The sequence below is a fragment of the Chelon labrosus genome, assembly GCF_963514085.1.
Source record: "Chelon labrosus genome assembly, chromosome: 9".
Taxonomy (NCBI): Eukaryota; Metazoa; Chordata; class Actinopteri; order Mugiliformes; family Mugilidae; genus Chelon; species Chelon labrosus.
The window spans coordinates 11,421,489-11,439,289 of NC_140359.1; the positions used below are offsets into that span (position 1 = coordinate 11,421,489).

Here is a 17,801-nt window from a genome sequence, read left to right on the forward strand (position 1 = left end):
CAACATGACCATGCTCTTAAAAAAATATTTCAGAGCTCCACAGTTCAGATGGGAAGTTGAGTGTTTTTTAGAAACCCAGCCATTCACTGTCTAAATAGGCTAGGATCTGAACAAAAGGCTGCCGAAAGTACTCTCCTGACTCTACAGCAGGCGAGTCAATAGGTATGGGAATAACAGACAGAAAGTGGAGCCATGGGATTGTACTGTAGTAACAAAGGATATGCACAGGATATCACATTCCTACGTTTGCATTCACTTTAACAAAAGGCAGAATGTGGAACGTTCACCATGGTTTCTCTATGCTCGGACATTTGTTGACTCTCCGGGAAAACATTTAGTAGGCCACAGTTCAAACCAAAATGTTGTCACTGTTCTGGACAGACAAATCTTCCTGCCCTGTGTTCTATTTTGGTCTAAGTAGTAATTACTAAAATAAAAAATCTAATATCCCTGTCTGTAATCACAGCTCATTAAATTAATTTGCAGGTGTTATGTCTGAAGGTTGAGATACCCAATGGTCTCACAGTGTGTAGGTGTGCATACACATGTACCCTTGACTTGTATTCCTCCATATGTTACAGTGTCCAGCTGCGTTCTTGGTCACCAGAGGAGAAGAGTCACAGGCTGTCCAGACCTCTGTCACAGGTTAGTTTCAACTATCTTTTGGTTGATTTGTAACTTTGACTTTTGTTGCAGTTATGTTCTCTATGATTTGCAGTTAAGACTTGTCTACCATTTCTTTAGTTAACACATTTCTAGCCTGCAAAAATGCAACTTAATTTCAGCTATAAAATTAGATGGAGACAGTTGGTTATAAACAAGCATGAGATTACTCCTACAGCCAGCTGGCCAGACAATGAATTCTGTCACACAGATTTTTGGTATTTTATATTTATTGATATTTAGCAATCGGGATCATTGTCTGGGTGCATGTATTGGATACATGCATGGAAAGTAAAACTGTGACTCATCTGTAGTCGGAGTTTTAGGCTGCAGTTCACTCAGACTGTAGAATTGAAGGGTTGTTCCTCTGTGTATTGCTGTGAGGGCTGTATTTATTTTGACTCCACTGGTCTGCTCTGTGAGAATAACACATTAGAATTCTCAGCCTTTCCTATTGAATTGTTAGTCTTTGATGCCACAGAAGTTGCCCTATAAATCATTTGTGAAGTGCACTTCAGTTAAGGCAGGATACAGACAGGGATTGACATTTTTATTGCAGGGAGTGTATAAACTACAAAGGTCAGTCTTTGAAAATATCTGACATTAAGCAACAGCGGTCTGGAACTGTTTCATTTAAAGCCTAGTCCAAAAATAAAAAAATAATTCATATCAAAACAATGGCCTTAACCTTTAGTTGTCTAAACTGAGGCTCATTAGCCTGAAATATGGAAACAAGTAAAATACAGACTTATCATAAGGCTGCAGCTGAACTGTGCTATATCTACTTACCATTCCAGCAACAAAACCAAAAGGGGGGACTCAGGCGCCTGGAATGACTTCAGTGAGTTAAAGAGAGAAAATGTTGTGGGAAAGTTCATCATGAGCTATTTCAGCTATGCCTACATGCTTAGTCTCATGCATGGGTCCCACTGAGGACAGAACATGTGAGATGACAGAGCGGGAAAAACATACAGTACAAGACCTTTTGTAGTGGCACAAGGAATTCCAGCCATTTTTATAACTCTGGACATTACATAAAGTTAGATAAATATGCAGAGGTTTGAACTTCAAAACATTCAAGCATTCCTTGAGAGGCAGCTGGCTGAGAAGGTCCAGTTTTAAGATTTCTCTTCCAGTTTTGGATTCTTTGTGTTGTTTGCATGATAAATAGGTTTCAGATGCACTGCCACTCAAAGCAGTGTCTCTGAGACTGGTGGCTCATGTTAGGGTAGTTTTCATCTCCTCCTCACTGGGAGGAAGATGAACCAGTGTAGCCAAGATCTCAACTCAGTCCAAGTTTGTCTTTTGAAGATTCGGCCATTAGTTTTTCTACACATACAGTATGTAATCAGATTTTACTGAAATAAAATGTTCCTGTCAGTTATAGCCACCATGAAACTGGGACCCAGCAAAGTACAGTCTTTAGGAATGCGTCACAGAATCCCCTCTAATATGCAAAGCCTCAGCATGTTGTCTCTTTGATGTTTTAGGGCATGAAGGGTATAACATCTGAGTTTGAAGACAGTGTATCTGCATGTGGGATGTACGAAAACTGATATTAACAGACAAATAGCTGTAATAATATTGTAAGCTAAGGCACATTTGAAGTAAAAATAAGTATTTTGTGTCTAAGTGTTATGTACTAATGTGATAACGGGAACCTGTCATTCAAAATAATGTTGTTGGTTATACATCACCACTAATCTTGATAATGCTGTGGACAGCATATTGAGCCAGACGACAAGCAGCAACCATTCATAGAGAGATGGCTGCATTTTTAATTTAATCAGATCAGAGTAAAATATTCTGAATCTCATCCAGCAATTGGAAAGCAAGATTAATTGGTCACCCCCAATGCAGACATGAGCTCTCCAGCTGGCTCCCACCCAAGTGATACATGAGACAGACAGTAGACTGAACTGGAGATGATAAAGCTGTTAGGTTCAAGTCTTACTGTCACTGCTAAAAAGGATAATGATTTTAATGTGATAAAAGTTGAACTGTGCAAGGGTGGTTTGTATTTAAGTCAAACTGGAGCTGGTACTGATTCTACAATAAAGTTCAGCTTGCTTGTCATGAAGAGTAATACTCGACATATAAAAACAACTCTATTTTGTCATGTTTGGCTGTTTGTAAAGCTTTATAACATAATCAACAGGTTCAATTTAAAATGTGTAAAATTTGAGAAGTCTTTTTTTATTTTTATTTTTTTTTTCAAACTTGGGATTGAGTTTAATGGATGTGAATGTTTACCAGACAGTCTACTTAAAAAAGAAAATACCACTGAGGTACGCGACATGCATTATGAAACCTATAGGATTCAGGGTCATTTTGTTCCACCTTAGGAACTAAAAGTCAGGATGTTTTGTCCTCTAGTTTGTACAGAAAGCAGTTGGAACAGTCTTCATTTAGACATAGACACTGGGACCTTGGGGTACTGACTGATTACAGCTTGCTGATTGTTTGTTGTTGTGTTATCTGTTCCTGAACATTGTAAAAGATATCCGATTTTTTTTCTGAAACTATGTACAAAAACACACTCCTTCAAATCATGGTGGAGGAAACTGGAAGTCGGCCTACACAGCAACGTACTAGGAGCTGGGTTGTGGCAGGCAGCTCCCTTAGCAAACTCTTAGGAATGAGCGGGATCCTGTCGGGACGGCCTTGCGTGTTTGTGGTATTTCTGGAGTCGCCTGTTCTCCCATTCTCCCTACCATGTTAAAATGTATTCTTTCACTCATTTTTCTTATGTTGGAATCTGTATTGTCTTAGCCCCTCCGGAAGCATTTTTTTTGGGGGGGCTTTATTTTATTCATTTAGTATCTTAGAGTTAAATGAGCCCAGAGGATGTGAGTTTTGGATTTTGGCTGACCCCTTCCTCCAGGCGATGTCTGCCCTGGTTTTATAGTGTTGATGAGCCTCCCACTGCAACGCTGTGATTAGTAAGTAGATTTCTTTCAGAGCACTCTTTGGGGAAATGTCTGGGAAGAGGCCTGCCATTAATACATTGTGCATTATGCTGCTCTGGCTGGCAGGGGCACAGCCTCCTAGTGAGTGCTGAGATGTGGAGCCTCCATGACAAGAGTCTCTGTCCTGGTAGAGAGGTGCAGAGTGCTGCTGTATCAGGTGATCAACCTCACTGAAAAGCTCCTAAAAGGCTTTTCCACTCATGTTTTGGCTTCTTGAGTGAGAAGAGTGGGATGCGCAACAGGATCCCCCATTTTCCAGGGTGTTGGATATCCTGAGAAAAAGCCTGTGTACAATAGTGGCTGTGATGGCAGATGCTGTGGAAGGCTGCTGCTGTTTTTTTCTTCATGTCACAAGGCCTGTTATTGTTTGATTGGAGTTGGGACTGAGGAGGGTAGGGGTGGAGCAGAGTGGACACCAGGGAGCTGGATGACAATCACTGTACTTAAGCCTTCTCAAAAAACTAGAGACTGTTCCGTGTTCTTTGCACATTATTATACATGTTCTCACATGACAAATATTGAAAATGCATGTTAAAAAATACACACAAGTTCATGACTTTTACATTCAAAAAACGCTCGCTTGAATGCTCTTCATCACAGTTTTACACTACTGAGTGTGGATACTCTTCATGGGATTCATTTTTACCTTTGTTTTCTAGTTTCATGTTTGCGTATACACAAATCAGGCATAACAGTATGACCACCTTTCTAATATTGTGTACGTCTCCCTTGTGCCTCCAAAACAGTTGTGATACAGTTGGGACAACAATGTCTGAAAATGAACTTCACATTGTCTATTTCATGAACATTTGGCCATTGGAATGTTTGAATGTTTCTATACCTCTTGACCTGGGGTCTGAAGGATGTTATGGGTTCATAACAATCCAACCATTTTAACGTACCAGTTCTTCCTTTTAAACTAGTGCTAGAGTTAATTGTTTTAAACCCCTGTGGGTCGACATATGATAAAGTGTTTTTATTTAGGATTGTAAACAGTGTAACACTGTACCCCGTAGTTTAATTTTTGTCATGTCCTTATGTGACTGGCTATGTTCATCCTAGATTCCTGAAAACCAGGCATGAGGTTGTATCTCAACTGGCTGGTCGTGGTCATGATTCAGAGCATCTGTTTATATCATCAAGAAGTGACCACAACATGATCTCTGTTGCAGCGAGCAGGGCCAAAACTAAATTACTTTTCGTGAGACATGACCCGTCACTCGGCCATTAAGACCAAGCTCCGTGTCTGCGTTTGCAGTTGCTGCACATTGAGGTTCCTGAGGGTAGCCTTAGTGGGATGCCTGATCCTGTGCTGGGACAGGGAGGGTACTTTATAAATATCCATCCTAGTGTAATATGGCCAGTTACAGCAGGGTGACACACTGTTTTTGCCCAGTGCAGTTCAAACTTTGCCTCTTTATGCTAAATTGCGTGGCATGGCCTTGACTGAATGACGTGTGTCACTAAGCTCTTTATCCACAAAGGGCAGGGTGTGTATTCATCCATACACCCTCTGTCCTATACATGTCTGTCCATCATTCTCCTCACAGTCTGCACACCAGCCAAAGGCTTTGTGCTGCTCTATTCTCGAGGCTGTGGTGGACTGGAGTGCAAAGCTGCGGTCATTGCTTGGGAGGAGAAATAAAGACTTAGCTCTTGGAATAGAACTAACCTTTTTTTTTTTTTTTTTTTAAATGAAGTTGAAATATAAAAGCTATATATTACGCACACTGTTGGTTGAAAATTGCAGTTATTAGAAAGTCTTTCAGGGGTAAGGTCAACTCACCTGTAGTGGCTTCTGCTCCAACTCTACATACAGGCATACATAACTTTTTACTTGATGATGATGGCTTGGAATAATTCCCCGTTTTCGGTCGGACATGAGTTAGGCCTCTTGTTTGGTTTGGCATGTCGGTACTGGGCTAAGCCAAGCCAGTGTCCGGGGAGCAGAGCTGGCAGTGGCTATGGTGGAGGGATGTTTTCTTCTCAGCACAGTGAGCTCTCTGACTGGACAGTGTGAGGCCTTTTCACGTGGACTCATAGCCGTTAAGCTTGGGGTCCATTGTGGCCACTCCACGGGCAGCATGCCTCTCCTCATCCCCACTGATTGATCAGCATGCCTGTTTTTCTTTCCCCTGGAGTGGAAAAGCAAACTGGGGAACTTTTGATTCTCCACGCCTCCGGGCGTACTCATGGGGACAGTTAGCCCTGCGAGTTTTATGAGGAAATGTTGGCGGGGAGAGATGGACCCTTTTACTAGTTGGTGCTGTTTACGAAGGTGGTTGAGCGGTATGTCAACATTCCAAACGCTGTCGTCAAGGCAACGACGCGAATAACTGGCCCTCAGTATTTTCATGCCAACAAAAATAGACACGTTGGCATATTTCTCCCATTTCAAACAGGACAACTGTTATGTATGAGGGTGATGGTTGCTAGGCCCCCCACATAATTGATCATAAATCATAATTGTTAAAGAGGTAAAATGGCCTCTGCAGTTAACACTGGGGAATAACTCTGCTGCTTTGAGACATCATAAATGCATAACTTGTTGATGTGTTACATTTGTGTTTTAGTCATTAGTGGAAATTAGTCAGTAGGGTATTAAGCAGTGCTTGTTCTCATGGTACTGTGTTTCGCCGTAGAGTTATTGGACGTCTGTGTGAAACCAGAGACTGAGACATATTGTTGTGATGCTCTTGGAGACCTTAGATCTCTCTCCCAGTTCATTATTAACAATTTGATCAACACACAGGGTTTAAATTGTGCATTTGTTTTTTATTTATTATTTATTACATGTATTATTTTAATACATGTGAAGAGGAAAATCTGTGTGACCATAAATTAGAAGTAACATAAAGTCCACCAAAATTTTGTCCAGCCATAATGAACTCCAGATGTCTAATGAGCTTGATAATCTGCTCCAGTTGGAGCCTTGTGGGGGAATTTAATAGTAATGAAATGAAATGTTAGTGCTCATGGCACTCTTCATGTATAAATAAACACTCGGGCTTGTATTCATCCCTCACTGTGTCTTGGAGTTTTAGTGGCAGTGTGTGTGAGTGCCCCCCTCAGACCACCTACACTATGATCACATGAAACTTCTTTGGCTTTACTCTCTGAAAGTATTCACTGTACGGTTACTTGCTTCATTATTCACACATTCAGGTTTCTCCACAGTAATCATGCACTGAGCTTCAGGAATTATGTACATTAAACTGAAACTGCAGCACGGAATAAATGTTCCATGATGTCAATATTGTCAAATGAGTCTCGGGCTATATACTTTTACATTCATGTGTACCAGCACAATTTACTTTGGCACTGATGTTGGATAAGGGTTGGAGACTGGAAAGTAAAGTCTCACAGGCATGCATGCATGCAGGCAAACTAAATGTTGCTTTGTTGGAGCTGACGGTAGCGCCATTGCACTCATGACTGTATGTTCACAGTCACGCTGTTGTTGTGTTCTTGCTGCTGTTCATTTAGACTATAATCTTGTACATATGGTTTATATCTTGAGCGGCCTGATGGTGTGTGGCCGCGGTGAGCAAATGGAGGGAGGAGGAGATATTACAACTGCAGTCACAAAGATATGTCACTTTATTCCATGTTATTGGATGCTGCACTATGTAAGCCAAAGCCAAGAATTTGTATGTAGAACTGATTATAGTGGATTGAGAAGAATTAGCTTGACTTCTAAAGCCTTCATTGTGTACTGCAGTTTATACTGGGTACTGTATATGTAAGAGGTTATGTCACTCTTTTCAAATAAACATAAAGTAAACATATGCTAAGATTAGATAACCAAGTCTTCAGAATTGTTTGTTTATATTACATGCCAGACTTAGTTGGGTAGAATATAGGAAATTGGCTCATTTCATGAGCATCTGTGGACAGTTTGCACCCATCAACCCTCTGTTCTAGTCTATCATTAATATGTTCAGCATTGTAGTCTGAGACCTCTATCCTCCCATAGCAGTGTGATGTGAGGCAATAAAAAGGTAAAGAATGTTAATGACATGAATTTTCATATAAGATGATGTCCTGTGTTCAACCGTATTTTGTGTTTTTATCTGTTACAAAATATGGACACAGTAATTCAGCCTTGCTCAGACATAATTACAAGGCAGGGTCCATCAGTGACAGTGGATAACGAGTAGGTTACAGTTAGCCTCGGGTCTTTGCTCAGGACCTCCACCAGTGTGCTCTGCTGGATAGGAAACAGTGTACACAGTTCTGATTATTACCCAGCCCAGGATGTCTGGTGTCCCCCACCTCATTGTAATACAGCAGTCATGTCTGGGGTGGAGACAGTGAATGAGCAGTTAAAGCACTTTCTTACAGCAGCACCAGGCTTCCCAAAATATAAGCAGCTCTAGGCACTAGTCACTTCTATGTGCTGCTGGCCAGTGCCCTGTAATTGAAGTTGCAGGGTGGTAATGATCATGCAAAGTGGCGTGCTTGGAGCCAGACTGAAGGCTCCTCTGCTGGCACTGTCCCGAGTGTCTCCCATGGGTCTTGATCTGAAACAGCTGCCCTCACTTCACTTTGCTATTTCCTGTTTGTTTGTGTCATGAAGTGGCCACTTATAGACAAAGCCTTGTTTGTGTTTTACAATGATAGTTTTGCATTTTTGACAGTTTTTTCACTATATTTGTCTCCCGTAGCCAGCCTTTCTTTAACATCAGCAAAACACTTGGTTATTTATTCACTTAAATCACAACACATGTTCAGTTGTCCAGAAATGCTTTTGAGAGCAACAAAGTGATTATAAACACAGATTCAGTTACTCCATTGTGTAAATCATATTGGCAGAACTGTGTAAAACACTCAGACAGGCACAATTAATGTAGGTGGCTGCTTGCTTTATGCACTGAGAGATGTGGTTTATTGCAGCTCATCACTCGTGTCTTGGTTGATATTACCTATAAAGCACATTCAGCAGAGGCCAAGTACACCAAAAGTTTATTCATTTATTTTTTAACCTTGAAACTGAGCTGAATACCATAAGCGTCAGTTTGCTTTTTACTGACACAAGGTTGCAGCCTGTCTCTCACCCACTGCATGCTTGGATAGCCTCCAGTCCCTTTGCCCCTGTCACGAATGAGGCGAGTATACATAGTTGGATAGTTCAAATAAATATCAGGCTTCAACACAACCTTCCACAACAAGGCTGCCATCTTTTCTGCAGCTGTCTTACTGCTGCAAAGGACACATCTTGCAGAAAGTTAGAGATTTCAAAAACTTTATACGACTATCCATCACTAAAGAAGTTTAAAGTTTAAAAACATAGCTATTGTACCTGTTTTTTTAATAGTTAGCATCTCTGGCCTCTAAAGACTGTGTGGTTATGGTTTGATCAGGTTTGACTGACACTAGCCTGGCAGCATGAGCAAACAACATTCAACTTTCAGTCACTTTTTTTTTTTTTTTTTTTATTCAGGTGGCTCTCAATTTGGTCTCTGGAAATAAGTGACGTCACCTTTTCTAACTGAACCCATCCACCTCAGAACAGCGGGAGAAAAAACAAACCTAGACAATAATACATGTGCTAAATATTCCGATGTGACTTCAGCAGATTGCATATTGTTTGTTCGACCGTATTGCTCATAACAAGCAATTCAAGAAGTTTTTAAAACATGAGGGTTAGTGTTTGCTTATGGTCATACATCCTCTTTAGCAAAACAAATACAAGTTGCAAACTTACCGGTTGTAAAGTGAATAACTGGTTATGTTATTGTATATGCAGCCTAAAGCCAGGACAGCATACCAGTGACTTGCCTTAATGATCTTGGGTTTGTTGACTATGAACTCTTGATTACAGTTCAGTGCAGCTTTAATCAGAGCTTCCTCCTCTCGCCAGCCACAGAAACCACCAAAAAATTGGCTGATGATTTTCTGCAGTGGTCTCTCCCATCTCTGACCATGCTCCCATCCAAGACAAAATAATAGGCTTTCCTCAGCTCGCCTGTGCTCCTCCCTGAATTTAACAGTGCATCAAACACGGGGGCAATGTTGGCAATGCAATGGTGCAGTTTATAAAATTAGTGTATCTCCGAGATCAACCATGTGTAATGGTTTTGACTCGCAATGGAGCAATGAAGATGTTGTGGGGAGCTTAGTGTAAGTCCAGTGCCAATTGTGCCATGGTTACTGCAATAAAATCCTGGCCTTGGCTACTGCAGAATGGATAATGTTGACGGGAGAACGGCTCTGGTTGGGCAAAGGTTTTTTTTTAACTTTCTAAGGTCAAACTCAATCACAGCTGCATACTCCTTGTCACAGTGGAGTTCTTGTTTTTCTCTCTCTCCCTCTTCCTTTTGTTTTTCTTTACTTCATTGCATTCTGCTTGAGTCTCGTAGATCAGAGATGTGATTTTATCCCTGAATTCTTGGAGAGCATGCAGATCCACATTCAGTAGCCAGACACTTACATAACATGCGCTTGGTTTGCATTAGTGTGGATTCATATGCACATGCTGTGTGTCTTCACTAGGTCTCCCTGAAGGAATCTCTAAATCATGTATGTCCATCAGGTATATGCCCTTTAGATTGGTTCACAGCAGGAGAGGACATGGATGTCTATATTCTTGGACTCTGACGATATGAAATATGTGATCTCATGAGCCTTGAGTTATTGTGGTAGGTTTATCCTGAGAGGGATCACATGGAGACGTCCCAGTGATCGTTTCTGGTAAAGGCTTCCTGGCATTCACCACTAATCTGCCCACTCACTAAGGAAAAAGAAGAGGAAAATTGGACTCAATTGAGAACAGAAACAATGTTCAAAGAGTTGCTGAATTGGAAGCGGGTGCTGGCATGGGAAACACAAATCTTTGACTCCATCCATGCCACTGTGTCGGCACCAAGCTTCAGCATCAGCTCCAACTTGAGTCTCAAGCTTGTGCTGGTTCAAAGAGACGGGTGGAGCCATTTCTCCCTTGGATGGAGCTTGTGCAAGTCTCATGCCAGCTGGTGACGGTTGAGGGAGAAAAACTTTGAGCTTTATACTGAGAGACATATTCTTGAGTTGTCTGTGGGCTATTTGATCACTATTTGAGTAAATTTCCTTTGACTGAACACAGGCCTGAAATTAAGTAATATCTTTGTTTCTCCTGCAAACCTAAATAAATAGTTGGCCATTTTATAAAAAGACCAGGCCGTCTTTAGATGTTGCAGTGCATGGACATATCTTTTGTACACAGTAAGTGGTCAGCATTATAGGTGGACATGGTTAGACGCAGACACTGCTGTGGTTAAAAACTATTTGTTTGTTGGGATTCCTGACAGTAAAAGTGTCTGGGATGATTTACGTGCTGTGTAGACTTAGTCCAGGTGTGCTGAGTGTTTATTGTGGACATGTGCCTGGTGTCAGTTTCACTAGTTGCCCACTTATGCTGTCTTATGACATAATTAAAGTGTAATAAATCATCTTTGACTCTTAGTAGAAAGTCAGGAGCACACACCTTCAGTGTTAAGACCAGTTACAAATCACTGTCAAATCTCCTGGGACCTTCATTTATGAGCTTGTGTGTTAAGTAGGTATGTAGCGCCCTCTTCTGTCAGGTCAACTTTTATTCACTTAACCAAGAAATTTCTCCATTTCCTTCCTGTATTACAGTACTTGTGAAGTAAGTGTTCTCTTTGGCAGAATGTGGAGTGTTTTCTCATTTTACGACAGTGGAAACTGTTTAAGCGCCATTATTAACCGCGAGATGTGCACAGCATTTGGATCCTAATGAAATACATACAGCCTCTCCAGTGCTCGCCAAAAATCAGTTTCCACTCCATCCATCATTTATCAGCTTAAGGGCTGAAGTAGAGCTCTGATTATAAACGGTAATCAAGATAGAAAGTTAATGTAGGTTGCTGTGATCGAGACTGCTCAGCAGAAAACGCCAGGAAGAGAAGAATGTTGGGTGTGACTCATGCAGTAGAAACTCTGATTATATGTGGTGCCCGGTGCTCTCAAACAGTGACTCAGTGTATCGTTTATTTGGTTTTGGAAACCGAAATAACCTCTAGGTTTCAGTCAGATGTGGTGAAGTCATGAAGTCTGATGAAGTGTTTGTGATCAGATAAACTCAATCTGTTAACTACTGATGACTCTCACCTGTTTTGATCTTAACCTGCACATAGGTGTGTCAGACTTTGCTTCATTCCAGAGTCTCATACAATAAAGGCTCCTCCGATTTGTCTCTTCTTGAAAGAACGATGCTGCAAACGTTCAGTGCCAAAAACCGCTGCTTGGTAGAGCAGTGATCCAGAAACACTGCCAGTGAATTCCTTCCTGTATACTGAACATAGCTCTTTTTGTGTCTTTTACAGTCACATTGCATCATGGTCTAAGCACTTGCACGCTGTCTCAATAGATTCCTCTGCAAACCGCTGCAAAACGTTTGACTTTTGATGTTTTCCCCTTCCTCCACAGGAGTACTCCCCCTCAGACTACAGAAATAACTACGTGTCCAGCAGAACCCCAACCCCACCAGGGCGTTATTCACCTCATAGCCCCATCGACCGGGATGTCCCCATGTCCCCTCGACGCAGGTAAGGGACTACAGATACAGGATGGGACCTTATTTATAATGTTGCATATTTAGATATTGGGGCACATGTGCCACAAACTTGAGTGTGTAATAGACACTATAAAACGAATAGTAAATGGTGAGCCATGGAGTCCATGTGCCTTTACTTACTTGATTGCACATCATCATGTTTAACATTGCCTGCAGTTGTTTCCATGGACCATTCATGGTTAATGTGCCAGTGTTTTGAACCACATTCTGTATGAGGTTCACCAAAGTGCACACATTTTTTATATGGTATTTTTACATGATAACATAATATTATGCTGAGGTATCTAATGTAATGATGAAATAATAATTACAGCATTGATTGTGTTACGCAAAAATGATCTATGTGAGCTTGACATAAGTAATTTCTAGCAGTCAAAGTACGGTACATGGTTAAATCTTTTGTTTAATTGTAGTTATTGTTTCCTCCTGTTCTGTCAAACCAGGTTATTAACTTGATTTCCAAAGTTTGTAAATTCACTGCCCTTGTGCAGCTGATTGCTGGTGCTTAGAGCTGTTTGCAGGTGCATTCATAGTCTGTGACCACAATTAAGTATAAGCCTTTGGGAAGCACCATATTGTGTCCCTCACCAGCATTTCCGCTTATTCCTGCGTCGCCTTCTTTGATGAGGTGGTGTAGCAGTAATGTGACTCATTAGTGTGCAGGTGCTGCCCTTTGTGCACTTTTTGGAATGCTTTTGTCCCAGCAGAAATGAACATTTTTCTTTTAGTCTCTCACTTAATTCTTTGTGTCTGCACTCTCTGCTGGAGAACTTGGTGCCTGTGTTTTCACAGTGCAGGCTGGTTGACTTTGGCCCCAGTTCCCCCTAGGTAACCAAGGCTAGTGATATGACGTGTCAGCAGCTGTAGTCATATCCAAACACCCTGTATTACCAAAGACAGATTGTACTTCTCCCCCAGATTGGCCCCCAGTCTGGAGCCCCCAGCCTGCACAGCAAGCCTCTCCCTGCTCCTCTGCAGCCAATCACAGATTCAGTGACACCCATTCACCCACCCCTTTATGTCGCGTGGCCAATGAGTTTCAGCCCAGGGGCACACCTTTCAGTCAGACTCTTGTTTTTCTGTCTTGTCTGGTTTGGATAGAGGTGTGTGTTCAGTTCTGCATCTGCGTGTGTGCAAAATTGTCTTTTTTTTTTTCCCTTCTATTTTCTAAATTGCTCTCTGACTGTTAGAAATAAAAGGACTATTACTGGAGTTGTGTTCCCTCGCTTTGTTCACTCTTTTTTTTTTTTTTTCTTTGAGGTGAGTTTGCGCTTTCTGAGTTTTTCTATCTAAACATTCTGTTTTAGGTGGATTGCAACTCTTACATGTGTTTTTGCTGCTAGCATATTGAGTCCCTATCATTAAGTTATCTTTGTTCCCCTAGGCCAAGCCTGGGTATAGAAATCGGTTGTCTCAGTTGTAGATGCTGCATGGATGTGAAGATGTAAAGAGCATTTGAAAGCAGCGAGCTGAATTTCTGATGCTTTATGAAATCTATGTGGTTCCACCACAGATCTTTGTACTGTGCTTGTTCAGATGCATGCCATTCTCCCCGACCCTCAGTCCTGTTATTTATTTTCTTCCCATTAGACCTAGATTTTCCGTTTGTTTTGAGATTGCATGTCAGGAGGGATGGTGAGCAAAATGAAAGGGGGAAATGGATTGCTGAGGGTGGAGCTGAGCATGTGGAAAACTTGGAGGCTCTGCTTTAGAGGTCTGTTTTCAATTTGACCCATGTTCATTGATGCAGAAGAAAGGGTCTGAACATTTGTTTCGCTCACGTATTTGTTGGCTTGTCTGTTTGCCGTGTCCTGTTGCAGCCATGATCATTTATGGGGAAATGCAATGTATAAAACATATACATAGGAATTTAAGAAGCTTATGAAACCTGTATGATATATTAATCAGTGGTAGTATCCTTAAACCCTCTTTATGCATGGTGGTCAAGTTTTAGGACAGTGCTGATGGACAGTGGTTACAATGGGATTTTTTGTTTGTTTGTTTTATTTTTTTATAGTGAAATGCTCTTGACTAGGAGAGCATGTCACCTGACCTCATTACAAATCCAGTTTCAAAGTGCCTGGAGACAAACGTAGAAAACAAGCAAGTATTTGTTAGTGGCTCATGAATACTTAAGACTATAAAAGATGTGACACGGCCTTCCTACATGTTTGATCACTTGTACTATCAACAAGTAAAGTGGAGGATTTTGTATAAATAGCACTACGCTCCCTACATTGTACACACCAAACTGCGGCTTAAACTCTGCATTAAACCATAATCGTTGTATTTCAGATTCATTGTGCAAGAATGCAGAGGAAATCATATTTAACCTACCCCTGCCCAACTACTCTACAACTGCTACTTTAATTGTGTCTAAGATAACTGAATAGAAGACCCGTTTACATCTTCATGTTAAATCAGAGCAGTCTTGGATCAGATTCTTCACACCACAGGTGTCTGTTTAAGTGTAAACATTCAGGGATTTTATTCTGAGTGACAACAGGTGGGACAGTCCATCGGGTTAAGTTGACTGATACTGGTTGACAAGCTTGCTACAGGTGAGAGGCATCACCCACACCTGGCCTGACTAGTGTGTACCTGGCCAACCGGTTCCTACTGACAGCAAACACTCACACATCCCTCCGGACAAATACAAGAACATAAGTGGTCTTTGTGCTACATTTAACTTACCAGTAGATCTGTCAATCTAGATTTTAATGCACATGTTTCTTAGTAGATGGAGCCTGGTATACACATCAGTGGAAGAGGTAGTAAAAAGTAACTACTTTTCTACAAAAGTAGGGGTAAAGAATGTGCTTGTAAAATGACCCAGTGTTCTTTGTTCTAATTCATCAATTAGCTGACAGTCTACTCCCCCTAAGGTGAAAGTTCACTCTCACCTTCTGCCCCTATTCTGTGCTTTCACTCATAGAAATGACCACAAGCTGCAGTGTTAATGTAGTTTTTCCTCGTGTTGTCACTTGTCTTTTGAATAGACTGTTGGTGCAAAGTTCATGCCTTACGTCAGACATAGGAGTTTCTAATTCATTTATGCAAGTGAGTGTGCTTTAGGAAACATTCCACACATGCTATACAGCCTAAGCTGTTAGCCTTATGTGCACTGTGGTTTTGCCTTGAGGCTGTTTTCTAAGTAAGAACAGCACCTGTTGTAAGGTGATAGAAAGGGAATCCTGTTGAGCATGTGATGTGTAACTGGATACTGTTTGGTCTCTCACCTGTGGCGTGCAATCTAGATTGAGTTTAATAACCTATGACCTGTGTTGTTTCATTCTGCAGCAGTTCCAGCTCTGACTTTGCCATGCAGAAGTTCGACAGGGACTCGGAGGTGTACAAGATGATCCAGGAGAACAAGGAGTCCCGCACAGCACCTCGTCAGTCCAACACCTTTAAAATGCTGCAAGAGGTCCTGGAGGCCGACGAGAAAGGTTGGAAGCACTTTTTATTACAAATAAATGCACACAATTGTAAATGGAGGTGGTCATATTTTCATTCACATACAATTAAATGTGTACTTTGCTTTTATATATATATATATATATATATATATATATATATATATATATACACACACACACATGTTACAGAACCAATCAGACTGCATGCATTTTAAAAGTTTGGACTGGCTAACATCCAGAACTCCTTTCTCCTAAATTTAAGATATTTTTCATGATGTCAAATGCAACATAATTTACATCTTCTCCTCCTCCTGTTTGCTGGCTGCATCTCCATCTTGAAACCATCCCTGTCAAATGTTTATCACGCAGCGCAGTTGAGTTACTGACTTCCATATGTCCATCACTAGTTCTGGATGTAGAGAAGAGCCCTCCAGTGCGCAGTTCATATTTTGAACATCATATGGAATTCGTCTGTCCTCCTTTTCCTCCTTTTCTTTGATAAATAGCAGTAAAGATAAATCTAGACAGTGATAACATTCTTTCATGACGTGATAATGGTCAATGTTTGGAAACCCAATTCATGAATCTTGTCCCCTGCATCTTGAGCTAATGATGACTGGTGTAAAACACAAACAAGCTCCACTGATGGAGGCCAGTGAAGACAGTGTTGATGCCATGAACAGAGAGAGACACAAGAAAGTCAGAACATCCACATGAGCAGCTCCATTCACACATTGTGTATGTTTGTCTCCAGAGGCAGCTGTGAGGTTTCCAAGTAAACTTTCCCCCAACGTCCCCAAACCAACTCCATCAGTGGGAGGGGTCAGCAAATCCCACACCTGTGAGAAGTGTGGCACCAACATTGTGTAAGTGTACAGTCACTATGGCGATTGGGATGTTCACACTTTACCTCATTCGATTATCAAGTATATTCTGACTGCGCTCATCTTTCCACAGCACACAGGCCGTGCGCATCACAGACGACTGCTTCCGCCACCCAGAGTGCTACACCTGCACAGATTGTGGCCTTAACCTCAGGATGAGAGGTCACTTTTGGGTTGGAGATGTGATGTACTGTGAGAAGCATGCCAAAGAGAGGTACCAGGGTCCAGGCAGTTCCCCTCAAGCCACCGTGTCCCCTCGTCAATGAGCCTGCCACTCGACGCCTGCCCCACTCTGTTCATACAGGGCTGCTTGTCTGCCTGAGACTCCACCTCATCTGACTCAGTTATAGACCTTGAGATGAAGAATGGAGGTGGACACTAATCAATGACATGGCTGAGGATATTTTTTTCTGATCACATTTAACCATACTTTGCAATATTATGATACACTTTCTTGCCTTTCTTGTAACTGTATAAGAATTTGGGGTTTTGTTTTTCTAATGGCCCAACCTCCGTGGTTTCTTTAGGCTATTCTTAGCGTTAATGATTCACAGCTGCCATGGACTCAAGCCACATCACATTGTACTATGGCCAGATTTACATAACACAAACGCTTTAGACTCACGCAACAGGACTGAGTCTGAGGATCAGGATCATCATTTGAAGTTCCTGCTGAAACAAAGGGACCAAAATCTAACCTACACTGCATGTCATTTAAAAAAAAAAAAAAAAAAAGTACTGTACACCGACAGTGCTGTGTGGGTGTGTGTGGGTGTGTATGGGTGCATGCTTTCACATGCAGAAGTGTGGTGGCTTCTGCGTGCCTTCCCTGCATCTGTTTGCATGACTGTGTGTGTGCATGAGTGAGAGACGAGGGAAGGGGGTCCAAGTTGTTAAAGACAGAAAGGAGTTTGTGAATTGTGCGCTAGAGTCAGGCCAAAAGCCCTTGAGTTTTTCTGTATTTCTTTTGTAAGCGGAATTTATAAGTAGAAATAATGAACAAAAATACATATTATTTGCTCAATTGTTTGGCTGTTTTATTGCTTTTGAGGGATTGGAGATTCATTCAGTATTCAAATATGTTTGATGTTTTTGTGATTGAACTATGTTCTTCAGTACAGATCATTTAAAAGGCATAACGTATGCACAGGACATTTAGTTCACAGGACGCCACCTGTCCAGTTACAGCAGTACTCAGAGATACACTATCATGTTCACATTTCATGTGGCACTTAATAAAACCACAGTCTGAAGCTGCATCGGTGGTGATGATTGTGTTTGAATAGTA

General features: G+C 41.4%; 1 protein-coding gene across 1 annotated transcript in view; it reads left to right on the forward strand.

The window, feature by feature from the left end:
• The window catches only part of pdlim2 (PDZ and LIM domain 2 (mystique)), a 33,641-nt gene extending 15,840 nt beyond the window's left edge, over window positions 1-17,801 (forward strand). Inside the window, exons 6-10 of the mRNA XM_084552213.1 lie at window positions 582-645; window positions 12,063-12,181; window positions 15,511-15,659; window positions 16,384-16,495; window positions 16,587-17,801. Of these exons, the coding sequence (XP_084408339.1) occupies window positions 582-645; window positions 12,063-12,181; window positions 15,511-15,659; window positions 16,384-16,495; window positions 16,587-16,779 (637 nt within the window). The 3' untranslated portion in view covers window positions 16,780-17,801. The remainder of the gene's footprint in view (window positions 1-581; window positions 646-12,062; window positions 12,182-15,510; window positions 15,660-16,383; window positions 16,496-16,586) is intronic.